The following is a 26,121-nucleotide window of genomic DNA, read 5'->3' as shown; positions in this document are numbered from 1 at the left end:
ATTTTTTGGGAGGAATTTTGCCCATCATCCACAATCCTTATGTGAGACATAAACGCATATGTCTCTCTTACTTCCATGCGTTTTAACTGCATAAAAACAGCCAGCTCATTACCGCATGTATGGGACATACTTATGTCTATAAAATAGTCTGAAAAAGTCTCCAAAAAGTGCCAACAATGCTCCATTTACATATAATGTGACGTGCATATTAACCAAGCTACAGCAACATTGTTGTTATTATTATTAACACTGTTACGCTGATCAAACTGCATTACCGGCGTAATGACCACACCGTCTAGCTCCTAGCCGGCTAGCGACTAGCTTCACCACAGACTCGCCTGTAGCTCACAACGCCTCAGTCACAACCAAAAATAAGGCTACATATTTGAGAAGCTGCCACTGGTGCTGTGTTTTTATTTCTGAGTTTGGAAAAGTTAACGCGAGGTGTCGGTGTTCGTTTCCACAACATTGCTATGTGAAATCAATGTGCCGAGCAAGGAAATTCCGGTAATGTTTAGAATGGCTGAAATACACAAAATATTAGTATTACAAGTTATCATGAATGTACCTGATACTACATGGTCACAGCATGTATATAAAACCATAAAACTTTGTTGGAGGTTTTTGGAGTCGTTAATAGCGATCTCTGTGGACAGCATAGGTGTATCCTACCAGACTGTATCCCGACTGAGTTGTCGCTTTGTATGTGCTTTTATATCTTTAAAACGCAAAGAAAAGAGAAAAATATGTGTTCATGTCTCACATAAGGATTGTGGATGATGGGCAAAATTCCCCAAAAAGTGCAGTTTCTTTTAAATTACAATAGATATGGTCCGTCTGAACGATGCGTGACTTACACTGATCCCATAAATGCCACATCAAACCAGAAAGCCAGACCATGCACAAGACCTGAGTGCAACATGTGGAACTTAAAGGGGATCTCTATCCTAAAGACAAAATGGAAAAAGTAATAAAAATAAATACATTTTTAAAAGGTATTTTTTAATAATATTGAACTTAACACACACAACTACAAACATACCTGTAAAGATCCTCCTCTTTGGCCTCTAGGAAGTTGACTGTGTATTTCACCGACTTTGCCATAAGGATACGGATATCAAATGTGTCCTGTGAAAGGAGATTTCAGGTCACACCATTTTCCAAAAGTGCAAGATCCTAAACCCAGAAGATACTTTCAGGTGGTTAAAAAAGCTGTGTGTTTTAACCAAAAGAAACAAGTAAATTAATTATTAATATCTATAGCATGATATGTAGCTGCTAAACAAAAATGTATATATTTTCATCAGATTATTCACTGGGATTTTATGGAATAATTTCAATTGATCACAATTATTACCCATTTAATATTCACTGCAACTTACAAATCCTTTGAAAAGCCTTGGTCCTCGATGCTATTAAACTGGTCTGCAGTTTTTGCAACCCAGTGAGAGGAAAAAATACATCCTCAGGGAAAAATTTAAACCATTAGCACATCTGTATGTGGAATAAAACTATGAATTGGACTGAGTAAGGAACTCGCAGTAATGCCACTCTTCTACTGCGACGGAGCACCGCGGCGATCTTGTTACGTATGTGTTCCACAGAGGAAGAAGATGCGAGTGTCTTCATCACATACACATGAATACACAGGCAACAGTGCGCAGGGATACGGAGGGAGACCTAGATAACACAGAGCGTTTTGTGAGGTCAGATTTTTCTGAGAAGGCATTTTTGTGATGCAAATGTATTACTCTTTTGAACGCATATTGTTTTGAGAAGCCAAAGTCTTTACTTAAATGTCCCCAGGAACTAAGCAGATCTACATTCTTCATCACCAAAATCCGACCAGAACTGGACGTAGGAGACCAAGTGGGGGTTAAGTCGTTCTTATTGGACTACACTGCTGATGGGGATGCCATACTACTTCATGTCAAAAAATCCAAACTCTCTTTAAGCTGGAAGTGCTTTTGTTAAAAAAACTAAACCAAAAAAACCCTCCTTCCTGCTGAATCAGTAGGCAAACTAAAGTGCCAATCAATTGTTTTGCCTTGTTTTTTTGTACTCAAACTTCCAATTGAGAGGGTCAATGTACTGTTTAGAATTGTGCATCTTGATCGAGTTCGTTCTGCCGTCAGATAGCATTAGAGTAGAATTGTGGGAGTTTGAATCACTGAATGCTAGACTTCTTTGTTGTTGCGTGAGAAAGTGTTTGACATACCACAATTGGCTGGCGAAAATACTCATCGACTGCTGCTCCCCGCAGGGCAGAGAGGTCTACACCATGGAAGGAAGGCTGGTACCTGGAAGAACCAAAAAGATTGTAATTATGATCCAACACTTTGATAGCTATAACATCTTCCAAATACGATTTATATGCAATAATATGCAGAAAATATGGCTGTAAACCTACAAACACAGAGGTGATTGTGTGGTATTTGCACCACAAAATGCCAGTCACTTTCCTTAGATAAACCAATAAATGAAATGTCTCGTCTCTATTTGGCATTCTCTGTCAATGTCTAAGCATATCAATTCTACTTGCTTCAATTCGAATTTGAATTGCAATTCTACTTCTTGTTTGCAACCTCAAAATAAATTCATGGAATTAAACTGGAATTTAAAGAGACATATTGATATACTGTATATGACTCACAAGTCATACCCTGGTAGTTTTTGGCTAAATGGCGATACAGGATATACTGTATATCCAGGGATTTTCTACATAAATTTAAGATAAAACAACATACAAACACTTATTTCTAGTCAACAAGTGGCCCTCAAAAACTAAAAGACTATATTTATATACCACCTCCAAAATGTTTTAAACATTAACATTAAGTTAAACATTAACATTTCAGCCAAGGAAAATTTAACAATAGTTCTCCAAAGTGTATCGATTAGAAAAATTTGATCAGTAAAAAAAAATCAAATAGTAACACATCATGGACACTACGCCATATTTCTGATTTTAAATTTTCGCTATTATCTGAATTTTGACGAATAAACAGAGAAATAACCTGGAAATACTCTGAAATTTAAATTGGGTGTCAATACAGACGTCAGCTCATTTGCATGCTGTTTGCCTCGATTAAATTTTTGTTACATTGTGTGTGGACTACTGTTGACGTTAACGATGCGTAACATTTTGTCTGAGTTTGGTGAAAGTACACATTTTGAATGTAGCAAAATGCGTGTGGTGTTATGCGGTGTACTTCGGAAATCACAACACCTGAAACGTAAACTTCTGTTTTTGTTTTTTTTTGTATGTCACAAAATGGCAATGCGCAAACAGGCTGAAGTTGACATCGGATTGTGCTTTATATGTATAAACAGACACGAGGAGATTATTCAACACTGTTTCCCTGCTTATTCAATGCGTTTGCAGTGTATATTTTTATATGGTTATAGCTTCAAATCACTAGTTTGTGCGTCATGCCCCTCAAAGTGGCGGCACCATCTCTGGTATCCCTTTCAGGAGAATCACCCCTTTAAGCGGACGGTTCCTATCACCTTAATGCAAACCATGTTGCAGCAAGCAGTGTCACCATCCCCAATTGCTAGATACATTTCTTCCATGTATCCCATTCAGCTACATCATTTCTTGCCTCTTCCTTTGTCCTCACCAGAAGTTGGCTTTTGTGAATTGCTCCATGTACAGCTGCTCGTCTGTGAAGGGGGCAAGGTGAACATCCCCAAGGGTAGGGAACATTTTACCTAAAATACAAGCAACCATGAATGAACAATCACAAACACACACACACACACACACACACACACACACACACACACACACACACACACACACACACACACAATAAACATCATACCAAACAAAGTGAATTGAAATGTCATAAACTGCAAAATAAATCTAAAAAAATAACTGTTACAGTCTGCATATGTATTTTACATCAACATTTTGTTTTTTACCATTGGGTTTGAGGAACTTCTTGGCATGCAAGTAGCTCTCCAGCATGCGTTCATTGAACAGCATGTAGCCCATGGGCTCCGATATGATGATGTCAACCTGTTCAGGGAGTGTCACCTCCTCCACCTTTCCTGGGATAACAATTACATGCTCCCCAAGACGGTTACTGTTCACCAGCACCTGCAAGGGATCACATACTGTACATCTAATGAGACAGTATTGATTTGGTGACAACGGTGTGGTGTGTGAACCATATTGTTCAGTCAATATCAGAGGTAAGCTATTACGATTGGAAATCACATGCATCTGTATTTTGTATGTACCTCAGCATGCTGAGCCATTGTGCTTGCCTCCACAGCATAGACCTTTCTGGCTCCAGCCTGGGCTGCAAAGAAAGATAGTATCCCAGAGCCACAGCCAACATCGAGCACAATCTGGAAAAACAACAAAAAAACATGTAATTTTTTCTCTCAGGAGAAACAACAAACTGCAAACAATGCAATTAGACAGATTTGGCTGATCTACGATAAATCTGACCAGCTTTGCTATGCAATAATATACTGCATGTTATAACACACACACACACACACACACATACACACACACACCCATGCGTATCATCATTATTTATTGATTTCTTGATTATTATTATTATTATTTATTATTATACTATTATTATTATACGTTTATATTATTATTATTATTTTATATACCATATTTTCTGGACTATAAGTCACTCGGGAGTATACGTCGCACCAGCCAAAAATGCACAGTGAAAAGAAAAAAACATAAATGAGTCGCAATCGCCTGCAAGTCGCATTTTTTGGGGGGCATTCATTTTTTATAAAAACAGAGATCAAGAACAGACATTTCATCTTGAAAGGCAAGTTATAGTAATAATAAAATGGAGAATAACAGGCTAAATAAGCGTCTGTTAACGTAACGTACAGTTATTCAGATAACTATTGCCTAAACAACCTGCAAAGTCATCTAGAGTCATCGCCTTGGCACCTACCTGGGCATGGAGACGTAACTGCACTGCTGACAAGCCTCTCCCGGCAGCATGTTGTTCTAGCACCCATTTGTGAACCTCTTCCTCTAGCTGTGGCCATCTAGATTTTAGCCCGCGATTAGTTTTGTTTTCTTCATCGCAGTTAGAGCAGGGGCGCCCATTACGTCGATTGTGAGCTACCGGCCGATCGTGAAGTTAATATGGATCAATCGCGTAAACATCACTTTGTAGATGTCATATGACATCAGTCAGCTGACATTAGGCTCCCCTCCTGATTCGCGATTGGCAAAGATGAAGTGGTGAACAGACATCGCAAGCTACAAACTCAGATGCAACGTTCATCTTTATTATTCCGATTACAGATAAACTAACTCAGCGGTAAGATGCCTATATATATGTATATATGTGTATATATGTATATATATATATATAAAATAATATCTATAACAAAAGGTATCCATTCAATTGTAGCGAGTGAATTGATGAAAAGTGAATTGATGGCTTTGCTGCACGTCCTGAACTGCATTTAGAAAAGTGTGTTTTCTGCACTTCTGTTTCTTAAAATATTATTTCATGATTAATTGGAAAATGTGCCTATTGCTGAAACCTTTTTTATATGTTGCCTTGACTTCAGCTGCATTGTCTTTTCCATAATCATTTTCATTTCTTGTATATTTGTAATGTTTGATAGCAAATGCTAATACATGAACTGTGTGTCTAATGAACACTACGTAGCTATTTTGACTGACATACTACTGTATTACCGGTACTCAGGTTATGGACACAACAATTGAGGGATTAAGTGTAATTATCTTTATTGCCATATTGAATTGAATTGTGAATTACTGAATGACATCAACTACTTAGATTACTTGTAAACTTTGAAACTTTGAATGTGAAATACTAATCATTAGTATTTAGTACAGTAGTTTCAAAGTTTACCGGTTAGATTTTACATATATGTTGTATGTTTTATAGTAAGAGATAAGATCATGTCGACTTGGAACTTGCGTACTGAAAAAGTGCATGCAGCCCTGATATACATGTACAACGTACGAAAATACTCATATTTATAAATACGTAAACATACGTATTTTCTATATTTATAGTAGGAGGTAGATCTTGGGGACATGGTCATTTTAAAAGTAGCTCGCAGGCTGAAAAAGTGTGAGCACACCTGTGTTAAATTATCCTCTGCTTTACGCTAGTCCCTCACAAGTTTCTTTTTCACTCCAAAGTTTCTTTGTGCTGCTCAATTACTGTTTCCGGCTGCATATTTCACTACTTGCAGCTTGTAATCTGCAGAACATGATTTTCTTTTGGGGGACATTTGTGGCAAAAGTAAAGGGGGGAGCTGCAGCCATAGACTGTTCAGAGGCACCGATGACATCATTTCCCTTGACGTATCACAACAACCATGGCAATGTACAGTAGAAGCAATCACAAGCTTCTTGCCATGCCAACATTCCCACGCCATTCTTCCAAATTAACGACATGCTTGTGAAAGTTGTCCCACCAGTTAGAGGTCCCATTGGGTCTTGTCCCAAATTGCCACCGTTGGCGGGGGTGTCTTCGCAGTTTAGTGAGCAAAACAATATAAAACAGTATAGTGTCCTCCGAAGCCCACAATGGCGCTTTTGTTCGTCAATGTAAAGCAAAAGTAGGTGTATGTTTACTCTTATACACACAAAGTCATTTCAGTATGCTTGAAAGCAGCAATGTTATGTGTGCCATTGCACACATTAAATTATACTAACGTGGAAATAACGGCACAAAATTGTTACGTCATCTGCAACAAGCCAAAAGCTCCGTCTTCGCCATCCACACAAATACGCTAAAGCCAGAGTTTTTAAAAAAAATCTTCAAAAAAAAATAAAAAATCAAATAAAAAATTTAAAAAATCTTCACACTGGCCGGAGTTTTCCAAAAGCTCAATTTTTAAAAGGACAAAAACCTCCCTTTGCGTGTGGAAGAGAGGCCAAAATGCATAGAAAAATATGTGACTTTAAAATATCCGTATTCGTGTGGACGGGGCCTCAGTTGTCTTTATAAATTGATGTTTACATTGTAAATTTTCAGTGGTACAGGAGTGATAGGAGTAGCAGATACTGGCACACAAGCCTAGAGCGCCGCAAGACTGTCAGTGTGGGGAAAAAAAGAAAGTCCCTCCGGAGTACAAGTCGCAGGCCCAGCCAAACCATGAAAAAAGTGTGACTTACAGTCCAGAAAATACGGTAGATTTTATAATTATGATATACCCTAATATCTCAAAAACATATCCAACTTACATGAATTACAACTGAGCTAAGAAAAACTTTGAAACAGTCTCTTACCTTGTCCTTGAAGTCAGTGTGGTTCTGCAAAATAGCCCGTTGGTAGGTCCCTGTACGCACATAGTCCTGCATCATGTTTTGTTGTTGTGAGAGGTAGCCATAAAACTGTAAGAAAAAAAGAGTCGCCTTAATTAAGTTCAAACTGAACTTAACTCTTCAACAAGTCAGGTCATCATGTTTTTCAGAATGATTGTTTTGTTTTTTGCCACATGAACTCCTGGTTTTGAGGACTACATTTTTGAAACACCATATGTAATAAACAACAGCCAACAAATCATCACAAGCTGCTGCATTTATAATTTAATATTTTTCTACTCTGTAAAAACACCAGAAAACAGTCCGTTTTCAGCCAATCCATTAGTATTTTTACTGTATTGCTTGTTAACAAAAGTCCAAAATAGTGTTCACAAAAAAACAAATGTGTAGTGATTGATAGAAATATGTATGTTAAATCAAGCAGTTTCGGCTTGTGCACAGGCACATGCCCGTTGTGTGCGCGCACATACATGTCCATGCAGTCTCAGAAAAGCAAATGTCACCTTTTCCTGCGTGTGTTTTTTGGGGTGTGGTTTTCATGTTCCGAGCAGAAAGAGGGCGGTATACTCTACGTTCGAACGCTAGAGCTCACACTGCAGTACCTAACCAGACAGCACCTTTAATAATACCCCAATATTTTTTTTTAAAACCACTTCCGCATTGAGTGCAACTGTAAGCGGCAATTACATTTCTTGGAGTGGGCAATATAGCCTCAAATTACAATATACAGTAATCCCTCGTTTATCGAGGTTAATTGGTTCCAGACACGACCATGATAAGTAAATTTCTGCACAGTAGGATTCCTCATTTATAAATCAAATATTTTTGTAGTTAGGAGCATAAAAAAAACATTTACGGCCTTACAAATATGTTCAACATTATTAGAGCCCTCTAGAAATGAACCCCTATAGTCACCTTTAAACTCGTATTATCCGATATAGTCGACGAAATGGAGTAAATAAGACATTTACGACATAAATAAGACTCGTAGTGTGTGTGTTCCTATATTGTCGTCCCTCACTACACTGCGGTTCTAACATCACACCCTCACTCTATCGTGGTTTTAAAAAAAATTAATGATTGCTGTTTTGACTACGGCCTATTTAATGCATAAATTTAATGCATATTTAAGCATATTATACTTATTCTTGGCCTAAATTCAGCATTTTCAAGCATAAAAATGGCTAAATGAAGTAACTAAATTAACTAAAATAGAAGAAGCATTCCAACTGTGAATGTAGTACTGTATTCTACATTGGCCACTTGGTGTCGGTGTTCAGTCAGACAATGGCCAGGCTCTACACATTTGTCCACCCGCCATTAAGGTCCTCTAGGGAACACATTTACTGTGACACACATGACCAGAAGTTTTATTTACATCTTAAATGGCTTATTTACTCTTATTATGTTTACTATATTGGGTAATACAAGTGTAACACCATTTAAAGTCGCCATTACAATACATTGATGAGACAATAGCCACCGCAGGAAATATGCAGTCCAGATTCAGACCTACAACGAAAGCCTGTTTTTCCGGCAATTAAGGCTGGTGCTTGTGTGTCTCACGGAACATTACAGTAACATTACTGACACCTAGTGACCAGTGTAGAATACTATATGACATACTGTATTATGCAGAGCGACTTTGAATGCGTCTTCTGAATGTCTTATACGTAGAGTATTTTAGTTCATTTAGCCATTTTTAGGCTTAATATGCTTAATTTAGGCCAAAAATGAACCAAATTTGCTTCAATATGCATATTTTTTTCACTAATAATAGGCCATATTTAGCCACAAAAGAGCATGATTTATTAATTATTATATTTTTGAAAACCCATGATAGAGTGAAGCTGCAAAATTCGAACCACAAAAGTGGCGAGGGACAACTGTATTGCAATACTTGTAGGAATTATCAAGAACATTTACAACTATATTAAAAAAACAAATCACAATGCAAAATTGCTATACAAGAATGTGGGGGGAAAAACACATAAAAACACCATCTGCTATGAAGTTTATAATGTAAAATACGTTTCTTTAAAATAGTGTTTAATTGTTTGTTTAAAATTTTTAGATGTAAAATGTAATTAAATGTGCCTTTAACAAAATCCATAAAAACGTGCAAAAATTGGTAACAAATCAATTTACTTTGTTTAGATTGCTGAGCAATATACTACTTAATAAATGACCATGTGGTCAAAGAGTTAAGCTTTCCTTTACACCATCTCATGCACTTCAAGTTAAAAAGGTAAATAGTAGCATGATGAGTTTTAAAATATTTTAATATAATCTCTCTCCAATTATGGAACGTTTCCAATTAATGCCCCGCCTTTGCAGTTTAGGCAAAAAAGCGCTACGGAAGTAGCGCATTTATGGTAATTGTCATTTCCAGTGAATGTGTAGTTCTGCTCACCTGGAAATACTGCACAGCAGATGATTCCTCTGTTCTGTCACTGAAGACCGAGTGCTCACTAAGATGCCCACGACAGTTCTTCAAGAGGTTATAAAAGGATTGAAAGTCTGACGAACATCAAAGACAGACCAGAAAAAATTACAGTTACTTCATGTCAAGGAGACATAAACAGTATTTCACAGCACTCACATTTCTGCAAACATTATATATTTTCATGGAACAACACTAAAGAAACAACACTTTAATGATACAGTAGTCAGTTTATAGCTCGTAAAACTGTGTAAATTTACTGTCCACTTGGTCGTTAATGTCTAAACCACTGGCAACAGAAGTGAGTACACCCCTAAGTGAAAATGTCCAAACTGTGCCCAAAGTGTGAATATTTAGTGTGGATACCATCATTGGTATTGTTGTTGTTGCTGTTGGCGTACAGTATGTTATGGGCATATGTTCATGTTATGGACATTTGTGAACATATGCGCAAGTGGATATCTACTCAATACCAAACCTAATAGAAATAGCATTTTTATATGTGGCACCGGTGTATTGGGGAAAGTATTGTACAGTAGTAGTCTACCGATTATCGGCCGGGCCGATATTTGGAATTTTGACGTATATCGGTATTGGCCTTTATTTAAATCCGACGGGCCGATATCAAGAAACCCATTTAAAACTGGGTTATTTCACTTCTGTCTGCAGCATTGCTCCAACCACAGCGCCATCTGATAGGTTAAGCAAGCCACAGCATGCGTTAGTGGCAAAGCCAATCTAAAGCGGACGCTGTCCTCACACACACACACACACACACACACACACACACACACACACACACACACACACACACACACACACACACACACACACACACACACACGGCAGTTAGGAAAGTTTTCTCTTGTGGAGAACGTCCTGAGGGCAAACACACATGCCAAGATAAACGCAGAAAACTCTCTCGAAATTGTAATAAACATCAGAGTGCTCTACATCTCACAACTACTACTAACGTTACAGTGAGCAGCAGAATAACATAAGAGCGAGTAAACATTAGTGGCATCTCTGCTAGGGAGGTACTGTACCTATTTTCACGACCATAAAGCGCACCGTATTAAAAGGCGCAGTCTCAGTTACAGGTGCTATTTTTGTGTTTAACACATACACAAGGTGCACCGTACTATTGGGCGCAGGTATGCACACTAGGTATGCACGCTAAATAGTGACGCTCAGAAGTAAGTGAGGAAGCGACAACGCTTTATTTCTTTAGATAAATTCAGAGCAGACCTCTCATTCAGTTTATCAGAGCCACTTGAAATCAGGATGGTCATCACTCAACACAACAGTCTCAGTCATGGTGCACAACTAAAAACATCACACAGCAACCAAAAACAGACAAGACACTACCACTACTTTTGCAGAACAATAACTAGCAACTATGTAGCTCAAACATGTAACTTTAAGAGCATTTGCACCAAAACACTACCGCAAAGCACGCCGGGAAACAGGAAGTGCTCCCAGCAACGCTACAATAGGCTAGCATGCATGCTATTGTATGTTTTTAAAAAGCCAGCAAGAGTAAAACTGAGTTGGGTTGTACTTTATTGAAGTATTTAACAATGTATTCACGTTATTTTTTATCAATTCTCATCCACAAATCCATCAAAGTCCTCATTTTTGTATCCCAAATGAACATCATTGTCAGTCAGTCTCGTTGCCGTGCGGCACCTCGGAAATGATGCTGGCTTTTGTGAAAGCTCAAACAGTGCATCAGACACGTTAGCCCAAGCATCCACAATCCATTAGTGAAGCTATGTTCGCTAGCTGTCACCTATCGCTCCCACACCGCTGGCAACTTAACTTTGAACGCTGTGTTTACATCCATTCACAAATTGTGGCGAAACTCGCACGGCGCTACCTCCCAGTGTTAATGAAGCTGTGTTCGCTAGCTGTCATCTATCGCTTCCACGCCGCTTGCGACTTCAATTTAAATGCCGTGTTCACACCGATGTCCAGCGGTTGGAGTTCCCTCGCCAAGCCTCCCGGAATGATGTTAAACTCCAAGCTTATTTGCTTCATTTGTGGTGACGCGTGTAAAAAAACATCCGGTCTCTTTCTGTACACGTCACTCAGTCATTTTCTCATCGTCCTTCCAGCCCCTTTGGTCCAGCTGGAAAATTTTCTTGAGGCGGCGTCAGCGTCTACCACAGGTAGCACTTTCTGTCCATTACCATGGCAACCAAGCACAACAGTAAAAGACGACTTCTTGTGTCCCGTTGTGTGTATCGCTGTATTGCTTCTCTACAGTGTGGTTCACCAGGATGTGGAAAGTGAGCGGCACGTCGTCCATGTTGGTGATGTAGTAGTAGTTGTCTGCAATGTTGGATGGATAGATGCCGCCATTACATAAAATATACTTATCTAACTACTACTACTACTACTACTATAAACTGCCTTTAGCGTCCTCAGTCACATCCACGTCCCTTTCCTCTTTAAAAGCAGCATGTCGGCAGGAGACGCTCACAGTCGAGCGGAGCGCTCATAAAAGTCACACAGCAACACTTATTTTGGAACTCACACACACGGCGCACCGCATTATAAGGTGCCCTGCCCATTTTGGACAAAATTTAAGACTTTTAAGTGCGCCTTATGGTCATGAAAATACGGTATGTGAATTACTTGAAAGAAGGCTGCTGATAATGTCGACAGTCAAACGGTCTGTGATAGTAAAAGCATGTGTGTGATTGAGAGAGGGCGTGTAAAAAAATTAAATTCACTTGTTTTGTTGGAGGGAAGCACACCAAGGTGGAGGGTGGTTCGCCGGTCTGGTGCTAAATGCTCAGCAGACTATGTATTTGCAATGGAGAGAATGTATGTAATGTGGAGAATAGTGTGTGAAAAACTCACGACTACTATAATAACATAACATTAAGAGCGGCCTAAACCCAAGCGCCAGCTTTGCTAGCTAGTAGTACATCCCGATATGTCTGAGTCATTTGACTGTGAGAGAGAGTAAGAAATTCAATTCAGTCTTGTTTTGTTGCAGGGAAGCACGCTAATATGAAGGCTGAAAAAATTCCGGGAGCTATTATATAAGTTTTTATGTAACTTTACAAGAGTTGCTGCTGCGCTTGCTATTCCTGTACTTTTTGTTGTGTTTGAACTTAAAACAAAGATATGTTTCTTTAAGTGTTACTTTATTTACTGTGGAAACATTTCCGGGAGCTATTTATTTAAGTTTGTATTCAACTTCAAAGAGTTCTGAGTCTAAAAACTCCATGTTCTTCTGGAGCTATTTTTCTATTTGTTTGGTTAAATAAACATACTTCAGGCAGTTAAACAAAGTTAAGTGTTTGTATTATTCAACATTTTTACGCCAATTTTTACACTTTTACAGCAAATGAATATCGGCTCCAAAATATCGGTTATCGGCCTCCTTAACTACTAATAATTGCTATTTGTTATCGGTCGACCTCTATTGTACAGCATAGCCTTCATGTTCACTTGACATTTTTGACACAGGCAGTTCCCTGCACTGTTTTTCCCCCAACTCGCACTGATGTGCAAATGTGAATAAAACATTCTTGTGTGTGGATTTCAAAGTACCTCCAGGTGAGGAGAACTGAATCAGGACGCTGTTGCAGCCCAGTGTGATGATGAACGACTGCTTCCCCACTCTGCTGCACTCTGTCTCCCGAGAAACCGAACACTTGAAAACACTCGCCTCCTCATCTGAAAAGGAATGGATCAAGAGGCAGCATAAAACACATTTTAAACCAGTAGATTAAAACATTTAGATACTCTAAATCAGTAGTCCCCAAACCCCAGGCCGCACAGAAAAAAAAAAATAATTTCCATTATTTCATTTATTTTTTATGTTTTATTTTGAAAAGTGGCCGGATTCTCTGTTACATCCGTCTCACTTGACGCATGTCCATTGTGCGTGTGCTAACTTTATCTCATGCCACACAGATAGACTACTACTGTATTTTTACCATTTTTCTTTCACCTCATATTTGGTGTCAAATGCTGATACTATGCGGGAATGCATAAAGGTAAGTTTTGATGACTTATTGAGTGCTAATGTGCTGTACTGCCGCACACTGAAATCGACTTGTAAAGTAAATATTTTCTTTAATTTTCACTGCATCACTGATAAATACTTGAACAATAAATGGCAACTGTATTCTCTAAACACCCTGTTTCAGTTCCTATCTTATGGAAGGCCTCTTTCGTGGCATTTATGCTTTATAACGTCAATACTGTCATCGTTTCACACATAAAAGCCAATCACAGTGGCCATTCGCTCTCACGCGCGCGCGCGCGCACACACACACACACACACACACACACGCACGCACACACAGGCCACCTTTCTTCTTCGGTGTTCGTCTCCTTTCTTCCTTTTTTTTGGAGTTAATGCCATTTGGCAAACGGCCTCATTTGCACAATACTGTCAACTACTGGGCTGAAGTGTGCAGTAGAAGTTTGTCAGCAACAAAAAATATTCAGTCATCATAAAATAACATCAGCAAATCAAATGGTAGGGTCGCCAACTTCTGCAAAAATAAATAAGGGACACCTTGTTGGCACGGCCAACCAACCCGACTTTTTTGCCTTTTTTTTGCCTGTGTGAAAACAAATTTTGTACTATATGACAGAAACCTGAATTTAATTTGATGTCTGTTTTAGTATGATACATGGGAAATTAATTGTTCAAGAATATTTTTTTAGTTAAAAATAGCACAATTAACAGAATAAAATAATTTAAATATTTTTCCAATAGAAATCTGTAAAACAGTATAAAGTCTGTGTCCAGGTTTAAGATAGCGCAGCTGTATCCAACTTCCATCACTATTGAAGCTACTTTGACAAAAAGAAAGGAGAGGTAAACTACGTGTGTTGTGTGACTGCCAACATTGAAATTTTACTTTATTTACAAGGCAGATCTCCACTCAAACAGTGTGGTCATCGTCTCTATACTATGTTGTGGGCATTTGTCAGGCATACAGGCATCAAGTCTGAAATGAACATTTATAAAAATATTAACAGTTGAAGCAAATATTCTTTGGTGAGCTACTCAACATCAGCTTGCAAGCTACTGGTATTTTAGGAACTACCTGTTGGAGACCCCTGTGATAGTGTCACTATCTTAAAGTGGACATGCTAGGTGTTTATGTTAAACAACCAAGACACACAACAACTAGGCCCAGTTTTACATTCAGGGCATAATATCTGGTAATAATCTGGTTTAAATTAATCCACACTAATCCAGTTACTTTCTGAGATGCCATTTAACTTCACATTAACTAGTTCCAGTGTTCAGAGTGTCAGACTAAGGTAACCAAGCACAACTCAGATCACGTTTTGTAAGCCGAATCAGATCATATGGTGGAAAAGTGAGGGTGCACTAATAACCTGCAATGGAATATTTCAATATATGTTTTAAAAGTGTGTGTTTGACCCTGATCTATAATGAAGAAAAGAAAAAGAACTTTAGTAAAAGAAAGATGCCCATAATTGAAGACCAATGTCATGATTCAACCACAGAAGACAAAAAAAGGAATGCATGAACTGCAATTTTGAATTAATATAACTCAAATGAAGAGGTAACCGGACAAAAGGACTTTTTTGTAAAATTTATTAATATAATTTTTTTTATTATCCATGGTGTCTTGGCTGTACTAATCATTCACTTTGAAATGTGCATCTTCTCCTGTCACACACACATATTCCTATACAGTAGTACCTCACATAACATAAACCTCCTTTTACGTAAATTCCACTGAATGTAAAGAATTTATGTAAAGTTTTTGCATCATATTACGGAAGAAATTCGTAAAACGTAAAGCGTCAAGCTGGTGCAAGTTTTTTTTCCAATCAACTGTATTTATGCCTCAAGTCAGTGCAAGTTCAGGCTAACACTTGGTGACGCCTTCTGACACTTCACGCTCTCATTGGCTGATTTTCGGGGCACCGCGTCCGCTTTCATCTCATTGGTTGATTATCGGGGCACCGCCTACGCTCTCATCTCATTGGTTGACTTATACAGCACATTTGTGTGAGACAGGCTTCTCCCTTCACCTCCTTCATCTTCGTGCCCTTAAACTAACTTAAACAATTAAGTTAAGTTAGAAATTAAAATTTTGCACACAGCATTATCTTGTAGTGCGTGTGCGTTTGTCTGTAAAACCAGCTGACTCTTAGACTCTTTAAGGCTAGTCCTCCTCCTCCTCCTTCCTGCCTCCACTTCTGTGCTCCTGATCAAGACATCTCGTGAATAGTAAGTTTGTTTTTGTTTTTCAGTTTTATTCGTTTACAGTAATCTTATTTATTACCTTATTTTATATTGGAATGTTACTGTACAAGTTTATGCTAACATTTTCTTATATTTCCCCACCATATTTGGTGGACTTTGAATATTTTGAAGTGTTAAAGGGGTTGAGTTTGGGAAGATCTTGGAACGGATTAGGCTATTTACATGTATTTAACGCTTTGTATAACATAAAAACCCTATAACATAAAGGTTCTCGGAACGGATTATTTATGTTGTAGGGGCGTCTACTATATTGCCTTTTAAAAGGTACTGTGGAAAAACATGAAAATACACTTGGAAAAAAAACAACAGCCATCGCTTGTAGGGGGCATTTCAAGACAGGTGAGGGACTCTGAGTTAGACTAGAGACAGATGATGTAGGAGACTTGTTAACTGGGATGATTGAAAGCCAGCAACCCTTGGAAGGTATCCCAGATGACGATCATCTGGACAGTGCAGGTGGGGAAACAATCTAATACACGTTTGCTTTAGTATATAAACTGTTTACACCAACGGGTTAGCGTAAGCTAAATTGTATTTTCTTTTGCACTCCGATTAGAAAATACCATCATGGCCTCAATTCTTGAAATCTTATATTTAATATTTACATTTTTTTCGAGGAAAAGACGACATGAGCTTGAGCTTGATGCTGGAGGAGCCGGAGCAGAATAGAGAAAATTTGCCCTCTGCACCTGTAGCAGCAGCAGCAGCCAGGATGTCCAACCCAAACGGCAGGCAGAGAGGGGAAATGCTGACCATTCATGACAAACTTGCTGTACAGTCCCATGAGGGTAAATGACAATATTTAAAAGAACATGAACTCAAGATGAAAATCCTTCATGATGAGATGTCTATCAACGAGGCGGAGAGAGATGAATAACACAAACGCCATCACTTGCATATCACTTCACACATTTGTTTATGAAAGGTGCTGCAAAGCAAATGTTGCCTTTGTAAGTGTGTCTAGTTTTTTCGTTGGCCACTTTAGTCGTGCTCAAGTTAAACCTGCCACTGGCCAAGTTGAATTTAAATTGTGATATACACCTGGATTAGCGCTTGTCTCCCTTCAAGAAAGGAGATTATTTAACTCAAGACTAGGACAACTAGTGGCCACTTAATCCCTGGATGGGAAACCAGGCCCTAGTGTTTTGAAGACAAGAAATAATTATTCTAATGGTAACAACAGAGCAAGATTAAGTGACATTTTAAAGAGTAAGTTAGCACGTACCCCATGAACGTGATAGCCACCTGTAGCTTTCCTGTAGGCCAAAAACAAGCGCCGAACTAAATACATTGTTTTTTTTTTGTTTTAAACACAAAATGTCACTGTGGTGTTAAAAAAAAAAAAAAAAAAAAGTCACATTTGGAGTCTGTAGACCAGAAGCTAGGCAGATAACGCTAGCTAGCTACTGTAGCTAGATGGAGTCAGAGATGCAGAGTGAGAGCCAGGCAAAATGTGTAACCAAAGATGCGGGAAAAGTCGAAGGGTGACATTGAAAGGTGAGCGATCGCACATGTTGGTATCGATAGGTTTAGCCTGTGACAAGCTGTCGTTAATTTACTCCATATATACTGTACAGACTACTTGTAATTCTCACTGTAACAAGGGACAACATGCGTCCCTTGTCAAGTCAGTACAGGACGTGTATATTCATCTGGTCGCACATGTGCAAGTAGATGAAAAATTAATTTGCAATGTGTAAAATTTTAGTTGCAAAATGTGTCACAATCTGGAGCCCTGTAGGATTTTCGCAAGACCATGGAGGCGAGGACACAAACCTCTTTCCCACAAACAATCAATGCTGTCCAAAACATTTGCAAAGCAGAGTAAATATTCCTATCCACACTGAAGCACAGCTAAAAATTATGTAGTGCTGGAAATCCTGCCAATTTTACGTTAGCTATCACTGAACAGGGTTTCCCCTACGATTTTTTGAAGCTGTGGTGGTGGGCTGAAGGAATTTTTTTTTAATTATTTAGTAAAAAAAAATTTCACCAACTATCCGAACATGAACCGAGAACTTTGCAAAACTGTTAATTTAATGGCAAAAATGCTAAGAGCGCTGCCAACATTTAAATGGCAGTATTATTTACAAAGCACATCTCCACTCAGTGTGCTCATCTGTCATTAAAAACAGGCGTCATGTTTGAATAGAACATTTATAAAAATAGTAAGAGGTGAAGCAAATATTCTTTGGTGAACTACTCAACATCAGCTGGTGAGCTACTGCTAGCTTACGTGTACCCGTTGGAGACACCTGTGATAGCGTCACTGTCTTAAACCTGTACAACCTACATGTTTCAGGTGCACAACTTCGACACACAACTGGTGTTTTGAAGCCAAGCCATATGTATTATAATGATAACAAGAGAGCAATAAGTGACACTTTAAAAAGCAAGTTGATGATAATCGATGATTGATGTATCCTATGAACTAGATGCCACCAGCCAGGCATGTAAACAAAAATGTCAGAAAGTGGAATGATATTGAAACGAGAGCGATCACACACGCTGGCATAGATAAGTTTAGCATGTGACAAGCTGCCGTCAATTTACTACACATTTTATGGGATATTGTTCATTCTCCCTATAATAATTCAACACAAGACGTGTCGCGTACCTGGTCACTAGTCAAGTGCCAGCAAGGCAGAGAGGCCTGTCTGGATAAATTTTGCGGTTCGATAATTGTGATACAAATTATCGTCAATCGATTTTATTGAAAAACACTTATTAAACCATTTTTTCAGTAATTGTCATGAGGTGTAATACACATTTGAACCACTAAATGGTACTCCCGTATAGTGTACAGTGTACCTGTATGAGACATTAGTTTGACACAAGTTGCCTGTATGTATGTTTTTGCAATGTAGCCAGCGACACTGGCTGTGAGAGCACACCATTTTGCACTGGTTATATTTGCAGACCAAACGCCTCAGTAAGCGTTACTGTCAGGACAAGGCTCCACTGCCCGAGATACCTACATCGGTCTGTCGGCTGGGGCATTCGCCTCAAAAACCATCGCCTCTGCGGTTTCTTAATGTTAGCATATGCTGCCTCACGAAGCTCGCTGCTAAACCCTCTGTATCCACTCACTTGTAGCCCGCCTCCACAAAGAGGCTGAATGAGATAAGGGCCCAACTCTGTGTTCATTCCACGAAAGAAGACAGATGCAGAGTGAACCCTCATCATCCAGCCTGTGTGGCACAGAGAGACGAGTAGATGAAACACAAGCATACATACACGTCAATTTATCGGTCTCTCTTTTTTTTTTTTCTTTTTTTTTTTTTTTTTAAATCGCTCGATTAATTGATTAATCGATTTCTTGTGACAGGCCTACAGAGATGTTCTTATATTATTTTGGTGGAAAAAACTGTAATTTGGAACCAAGGAGGGATAGCGCCTTTAAATATGCTGTTAGGTACTTACAACATGGGGACTCTTCTGAATGAGTACGTATATTCCACCCTCCTCCTGCTCTGACATTGCAAGCCACAGCACACAACACACACACTCGCCACGACTAAAGTTAGCTATAATTGAATGTATAGCCTTTTATAACCACACAAGTCCAGATTGCGGGCCTGGTGAGCTGAATGCCCGGCGAGCGAGGCGAGGCAGGAGGGGCAGCCTGCGTGCTAAGCTTAAAGCTGGAGCGACTGGGCCACCGCTACTGGACCTGCTGCTGGCCAGCGTCTGCTCTCTCGAAGACAGGATGGACGAGCTGCGAGCAAGGATTGCAGCTCAACGTGAGATCGGAGAGTGCTGTGTGCTCGCGGAGGCCTGGCTGGACGGAGGATATACCGGACTCTGTGGTCCTGGTTGGGTACATTTGCCGCTTGCCGGGGAGATCGGACTTCAGCGTCTTGTGGACACAGAGCCTCGGGACTGCTCTCCCCGAATGTTATCAGCATGTAGGCTTTCCCACGAGGGCAAATAGCATCCTGTACCAAGTCTACAGCAACATGAAAGGTGCTTTGAAGGCTGTTCCAAGTCCCCATTTTGGAAAAGCTAATGTCTCTTCTGTTGTTGTTGCTTAATTTATTGGTAGTAATGTTTCTTCCGGTCTTATTCATTTTCTTGTGTTTTTCTTTCTTTCTTTCTTTCTTTCTTGGGAGAATGAACAGAACAAGAATTTCATTGCATAGCAGAACTACCTGTTTTACTGTGCAAATGACAACAAAACTCTTAAATCTTGAATCGTTGTTGCTTCTCCTAAGGCTGCTTATGTGTGTGTGCATGCACGATGGACAGTACCGTACACGAGACAGTGGTGAGTGACAGCCATGAACGGCAATCATTTTATTCAGGTCGAACAAAATTTTGACTCTTAACTAATTGTGACAAATTTAGACATTTATTTGTTCAATCTGGTCTGTCAAACCACTATTGGTAACATATGCTAGCCGGTGGTTTTCTTATATTGTTTTTGGTTTTAAAAAAAAAAAAGTCATTTAGAGCTGAACAGGGACAGCACCTTTCACTGATGTTGGTTCCTTACACTGTTGTTGTTAGGCCAAACCACCTGCTTCTCAACAGATGAGCTACTTGGAGCATTCCATACTTTGTCCCCATCTGGTGTGCTTAAGTCGTAACGACAGCTTTCGAAAGCGTTTTCTGTTGTGTTCTACTCACTGAGAAATATAAAATGCCTTCCCATTTCCACTGAAGTGCTCAGGTCCCCCCCCCTCTGCAATTACAGCACTCACGTTGGCGTCATTGTTTGAAAACCATTTGTCATCAATAATCTACGTGTAATATCAGTATGGACGAAAGGACAACGCAGAATAAAAAGTAAGGCTAGCTGTCATAAGTTTGTGATCAATGTTGGGTTATCTGTTTAAAATTGTAGAATTTCTACATGTTGTCAAGGTGCTCTCAGTATGCACATTTCACAGTCTGCCACATCCATCCATCCATCAATTTTCTATGCCGCTTATCCTCATTAGGGTCGCGGGGGCATGCTGACTTTGGGCGACAGGCGGGGTACACCCTGGACTGGTTGCCAGCCAATGGCAGGGCACATATAGACAAACAACTATTCACACTCACATTCATACCTATGGACAATTTAGAGTCGCCAATTAACCTAACATGCATGTTTTTTTTGGAATGTGGGAGGAAACCAGAGTACCCGGAGAAAACCCACGCACGCACGGGGAGAACATGCAAACGCCACACAGAAATAGACCCAGTCTCCCACAGTTACACATATCACTTTTAATAAGCGTTCATAATCCGGAGAGTGAGCAGCAAATAGAGGGGAAAAAGGAAGACACTAGGGGTTTCACAAGATCTCGTGTCACAAGATCTTGCAAGATTATAGTGTGAAAAGACTTCTCGTTCAGAAAAAAAACTGTCTCATGGGCACTAGGCCTGGGACGATAATAAATTAATTAATTAAACAATTGATGAAAATCAACACGATCATTTTGCCGGCCTCAATACCATGTGCATGCGTGTCTGTTTTCCTCGTCTCTTGCCCCCAAACAGGCAGAAAGAGGATTCACTCCGTACATTGGTTTCAGCACCTTGGCGTGTTTGTTCCACAGAACAGCGGCATAGACGGAGTGAGCCCACAGCCTCGCTGTTTGTTGGGTTACGTTCACCCGTGAATTGCAAAAAAATGCGAGAATTGAGACGCCTGTAAAAATATCTATTTTTGACACTCGGCGGTGGTCTAGTGTCACAGTCTGGAGATCGGGAAGACCTGGGTTCATTTCTGTGTGGAGTTTGTATGTTCTCCCCGTGTGTGTGTGGGTTTTCTCCGGGTACTCCGGTTTCCTCCCACATTCCTAAAACATGCATGTTAGGTTAATTGGTGACTCTAAATTGTCCATAGGTATGAATGTGAGTGTGAATGGTTGTTTGTCTATATGTGCCCTGCGATTGGCTGGCGACCAGTCCAGCCTGTCGCCCAAAGTCAGCTTGGATAGGCTCCAGCATGCCCCCGCGACCCTAATGAGGAGAAGCGGCATAGAAAATGGATGGATGGATAAAAAAGCCTTGATTATGTCATTGCATCAAGGTGCCATTGTGTGCCACACCCACTCACTCTTCTCCTTCAAACTCTCCTGTTAGGTTGATGTTCTCCTCTGATTTCGGATCAACATTTTCAATAAAATGACTGTTGTAATTATTAGATTCAGCTCCATAACCCTCCTTGTCTCTCTTCAATTGCCATTGTTCACTCGCAATGAAGGAAGCCAACAAGCTAAATGGATAGCACATTACAAGTTTAAGCCCTAAATATGCCTCACATACCTATTTATACAGGGTTGACCCTAGAATGTTTTGAAGCTGTGGTGGTGGGCTGCATGGGAGGACGGACTGCTGCCACAGTGTTATGCCGCTGCTGCGTCTACATCCTTTGCAATTTTTTTTTATGATAAAAAGCTATTTTTTATGACTTAGTTATTTATTTATGAACTTAATTAACTTTTTTTCAACAACTAGCATGACCCGAGAACATTGCAAAATTGCTAATTTAATGGCAAAGTTGCTGAGAGCACTGCCAACATTTAAATTGTATTTTATTTACAAAACACATTTCCACCCTGCGTGCTCATTTGTCATTAAATACAGGTGTCATGTTTGAATAGAACATAGAACATAATAACATAGAAAATACTAAGGTGTGAAGCAGATATTCTTTGGCGAACTACTCAACATCAGCTGGCGGGGTACCTGTTGGAAACCCCTGTGATAGAGTCACCGTCTAAAGTTGTACACACTACGTGTTTCTGTTGCACAACTTCGACACACAACTAGTTTTGAAGACAAGCCATAAGTTTTATAATGATAACAACCGAGCAAGATTGTTAAGTGACACTTTAAAAGTTGTGATGACTGATGTATCCTATGAACGTAATAACCACTTGTAGCTCCGAGCTAGCTAGATGCCGCCAGCCAGGCATATTATGTGTAAACAAAAAATGCCAGAAAGTAGCATGAGATTGAAAGGAGAGCGATCATGCTTGGTAGCATATTTAGGCTTCACATGCGACAAGCTGCCGTCAATTGACTACACATTTTACGAGCCATTGTTCATTCTCCAGATAATAAAAAACAAAGCGAAAGTGATTCCGGTGCATGCTTATCAAAATAGAGCGCAGTGAAACATTTTTATGATATTTTAAATAGTTTTCAAACTAATTGTCAATATGTGCGTAAATATATAATAATATATATTTATCTATATAGCATATATATCTATTCATACAATATATTACTTAAAATTGTTTTCAAGTTTAAAAGCACCACATTTTTAAGATGTGGCAGCTTTTATTTTGTGGTGGCGCACCACCATGATCAATTACATGTCGGAAACCCTGTTATATAAAGACTTAATTTTATTTTAAATTATAAAATGTATAGGTACTCACCACTAATGAATAATAATGTAAGATGATCAATTGAAGAGGTGGAATCAGAAGTCACAGGCCTTTAGCCTGGCCATCAGGCTAGCGCTACAACCGCAGTCTGCTGTGGCGCCGCCTCCATTTCCCTCTAAAGCAGCTAGCGGTGGGATGCTGCTCCGCAGGCCACTGGGTTGTCCCGGCTAGCTGTCAGAGAAGGAGTTTCTCCAAGCTGCGTCTACATAATCCACACTGCTTGCCTGTTGTAATTCCAGTAACCAGTTACAATCATATATTAACTTGTGTTCACCTCACTACAATTTTTGACGCCAGATTGTAAGAAAGCTGACGGTAGGAGCTAGGGCGCCACCATCTTGCGCTGATGTCACTTTGCCATTTCGTACATATGCTGTGCTTATTAGGGTTGGGAATCTCCGGCCACCTCTCGATTCAATGCAATTACGATTCAGAGGCCTGTGATGCGAAGATAAAACGATTATAGATGCATCTCAATGCATCTTTTTATGTCATCAACAGTTTGTCAATTTTTTCAAACATAACTGTTTTCTATATACAATTTCTTTTTACGCACTGTGTACTACTAAAACAAAGCATATTTGTAATGACCCACAATCCAAATAAACATGAAACAAATTAATTTACCGGAGCTATTTGCCATTTCTAAAAAAAAATAATAATACAAAGATATAAAGAAAAAAGCAACGAAAAGGGAACCTGCTGGTGCCAGAGTAAACATATCGGGTAAGTTTATATTAGTTTAAACAGATATTTATGTAAGTTTATCTTCAAATAAGAGCCGGTGCTAGCAAGAGTACTTCATCAACACCGGCCGCTTTTCCTCCTCTGAACTACTTTGACACCCCCAAATTCCCTCCACATCTGACAGCCAATCAAAAACATAGGAGACTAGTACAATTTGCTCTGGATGTGAACGCTCGTCGCCACCTATGTGCAGGGTTTGCTACGTGTTGGTGATGAGTTTTCGCCAATCGCAGTTGTTTGTCGCCTCCCATGTGTGGCGGCCATTACACTTAGGTGCACCGGCACTTCTGCTTTTCGTCTTTGTTCCTTCAGCATCGATTATTGACATTTATGAATCGATTAATAATCGGCAATCGCGATGCATCTAAGAAACAATTATCCCACCCCCTCGCACTTATGACCTTATGAAATCAGTTTTATTTTATTCCCAAATTGTTTTTTGGGGTTTTTTTTACCTTTTACACTTATTTTACCACCATTGGGTATGTGCTTTTTGTGTCAGTGAATAAAATGTCAGTTAATTAAATGCAAAATTCCTTACATTAATTGATGCAATACATCATTGGACAATGCTGCCTAATATTTCAGAAACGGCTGTAGCTTCGCTAGGTTTTCTAATGGGATGTCAGCCTCTGCACGCATTACTACAAAATCCTCAAACTGTGATGACTGTGCTTGTGCTTAATAAGGAAGTCACAGATTCACAGCAAATCCAATGAAACACAGCACGGTGTAAACACACTCATACTGCCTGAATCCCACACAGACACACACACACTAACATGTGCGACTAAACTAAGCTAACCCAGCCAGCTTCCACTCACGCTCTGTGACGACTTAGCCGACTTGTTTTCATATAGTAGCCACTTCAACATGTTGTTTACTTCAGGAGGGGGGCAGGTTAGGGTTTGTGATTAGATATCGTAGGGCTGGGCGATATGGACCAAAACTCATATCCCGATATATTAAGGTTGTATATCAATATACGATATATATCCCAATATTTTTTAAGCAAAGTGAGTTTAGACAAAATCAAAGCGTGTGAAGTTGTTCTAAATACTTATAATACTTATGTCCTCATTCTCTCATTCTGTGCCAGGAACACCGACTTGCCAAATGCATCAGGCTTAGGAACTGTCTGACTTATAATTGTGACTGCGGAGCTTGTTGAACAACGAGTCCATCGTTTTCAGCAGGTTTTTAAAGCTGTTTTTTTCCACTGTTGCAACAAGGACCATATTTTAGCAATGTGATAGGACACCTCTTTATAATAGCACAACACTTTGTTTTTCCTTTCATGAGGACAATAGCACGGCAGACAGCCAGACAGCACGCAGCTTCACACATTCCTCGTATTGGAGTTTGTGCCAAGTTTTAAGATGATGAAAAATATGTTTTATGCTCTGAATTCGAGCTACCGCTCATTCCTAATTCTTCCACCGCAGACGCTGTCGCTTCCACTGGAGCCGGCGGGCTTCTGCTCCACCCCTCCTCCCTCATGCAGGGACGAGGGAGCTACAGCGCAAATCCAGTCTATATTGATATCAAAGATATGGTTTGGTTTTGATATCGTGCTTAAAGTAAATATTGATAATTTAAAAATATCGATATATTTCCACAAATGAGTGGTCCGCTGGGGAAAAATTTCTACGTCTAACATTACACTCTTTTTATTGGCCGATTCCGCAATTCCTTCCACAATTCCGAAAATTATAGGGCCCTGTGCTGTATGTTGTATTACTGGGCTATACATTTTATGCTTTAGTGTCATGCATTTATCATTTTAAACTTTTGACGAATGGCATGTTTTTCTGCAGAAAATAAGGCCTATTTGCTGAGAAAAAAAAACATTTTTTAAATATATTTTTTATTTTAAAAAAATCATTATTAAAATTATTCTTTTGCGGAATCCACAAATGTGGAATTGCAAATATGCGAGGATACACAGGATTGGTAT

The 26,121-nt window shown here is 39.4% G+C and overlaps 1 protein-coding gene across 4 annotated transcripts in view; it reads right to left on the bottom strand.

The window, feature by feature from the left end:
- Nucleotides 1–26,121, bottom strand: part of carm1 (coactivator-associated arginine methyltransferase 1) — a 44,715-nt gene that overhangs the window by 17,249 nt on the left and 1,345 nt on the right. For all 4 annotated transcript variants that reach the window (XM_054758873.1, XM_054758874.1, XM_054758875.1 and 1 more), the window contains exons 2-10: nucleotides 13,317–13,442; nucleotides 9,720–9,826; nucleotides 7,271–7,375; nucleotides 4,249–4,359; nucleotides 3,928–4,105; nucleotides 3,624–3,714; nucleotides 2,219–2,300; nucleotides 1,043–1,128; nucleotides 858–947 (exon numbers count right to left, since the gene is read on the bottom strand). In XM_054758873.1, the coding sequence (XP_054614848.1) occupies nucleotides 858–947; nucleotides 1,043–1,128; nucleotides 2,219–2,300; nucleotides 3,624–3,714; nucleotides 3,928–4,105; nucleotides 4,249–4,359; nucleotides 7,271–7,375; nucleotides 9,720–9,826; nucleotides 13,317–13,442 (976 nt within the window). The remainder of the gene's footprint in view (nucleotides 1–857; nucleotides 948–1,042; nucleotides 1,129–2,218; nucleotides 2,301–3,623; nucleotides 3,715–3,927; nucleotides 4,106–4,248; nucleotides 4,360–7,270; nucleotides 7,376–9,719; nucleotides 9,827–13,316; nucleotides 13,443–26,121) is intronic.

Source organism: Dunckerocampus dactyliophorus, chromosome 18, assembly GCF_027744805.1.
Source record: "Dunckerocampus dactyliophorus isolate RoL2022-P2 chromosome 18, RoL_Ddac_1.1, whole genome shotgun sequence".
In the NCBI taxonomy this organism is placed as follows: domain Eukaryota; kingdom Metazoa; phylum Chordata; class Actinopteri; order Syngnathiformes; family Syngnathidae; genus Dunckerocampus; species Dunckerocampus dactyliophorus.
This window is presented reverse-complemented; position numbering and strand designations above follow the sequence as displayed.